The 807-nt window shown below is 62.9% G+C and overlaps 1 protein-coding gene across 1 annotated transcript in view; it reads left to right on the top strand.

Annotated features, from left to right (window-relative positions):
- Positions 1-761: 761 nt before the first annotated feature.
- CHC_T00009435001 (WD40-repeat containing protein) overlaps positions 762-807 on the top strand; it is a 3,240-nt gene continuing 3,194 nt past the window's right edge. Inside the window, exon 1 of the mRNA XM_005712853.1 lies at positions 762-807. This exon is cut by the window's right edge and continues 3,035 nt beyond it. Coding sequence (XP_005712910.1) covers positions 762-807 — 46 coding nt within the window.

An 807-nucleotide genomic window follows, 5' to 3' on the forward strand; every position in this document is an offset into this window, starting at 1 on the left:
TCGTGGACGAGCGCGACCGGTGGCACTGCGGCTGCAGGCGACGGCGGCCCCGCTGCGCCGGGTGTGCGCGCAGCGAGGGGCGGGCGGGCGGGCGCGCCCGTTCCGTGGCGCGGCGCGGAAAAAAGTTTCTCCGCATCGTGGGGTTCCCGCAACGGGTGGCCGTACGCGCCCCCTCCGGGCGCGCCGCTCGCGTGTCGCGCGCGCGCCCCGCACGCCTTTGCTCGGCAGTGTTGTCGCGCGCCAGTGCTCGCCGTACGGTGCAGCCCCCTCCCCCCTCCCGCTCGCGTGTCCCGCATCTCCCGCCGCGACGCCGTACATACAGCGCTGTACTCTGTACCTCTCGCGTCTCGCATCTCCAGCCGCGACGCCATACATCTCCGTATTTCCCGTGTCCCGCACCGTACGGTAAGCAATGCAAAGCGTGAAATCTACCAATATACGTTGGGATATGCCTCTATGATACCCTGTGTTAAAGTGTTTTCATTTCAACACTCTACCGCCTTTCACCGCAACACTTCCTCTCCCACACCCACGCGTCCACGTATCCACGCGTCCACGTATCCACTTCTGTCCACGTGTCCGACATCCGCCACATCCGTCCACGTGGCCACTTGTATACGTGTCCACTTGTCCCCCACGCCGTACAACGTCCTCACCCTCTCACCTTGATACCTCCGCATCCCCGTCGTCGTCCTCAATCCCCCTCAATCCCCCGCCACTATGCTAAGCACCCTGGAAGCTTGGAATTTTGCAGAGACTTGATGCGGGATACTTTGCCGTATAAAGTAGGATACCAATATGGAGGTG

Source organism: Chondrus crispus, genomic scaffold, assembly GCF_000350225.1.
Source record: "Chondrus crispus Stackhouse genomic scaffold, scaffold_11, whole genome shotgun sequence".
Classification (NCBI taxonomy): domain Eukaryota; phylum Rhodophyta; class Florideophyceae; order Gigartinales; family Gigartinaceae; genus Chondrus; species Chondrus crispus.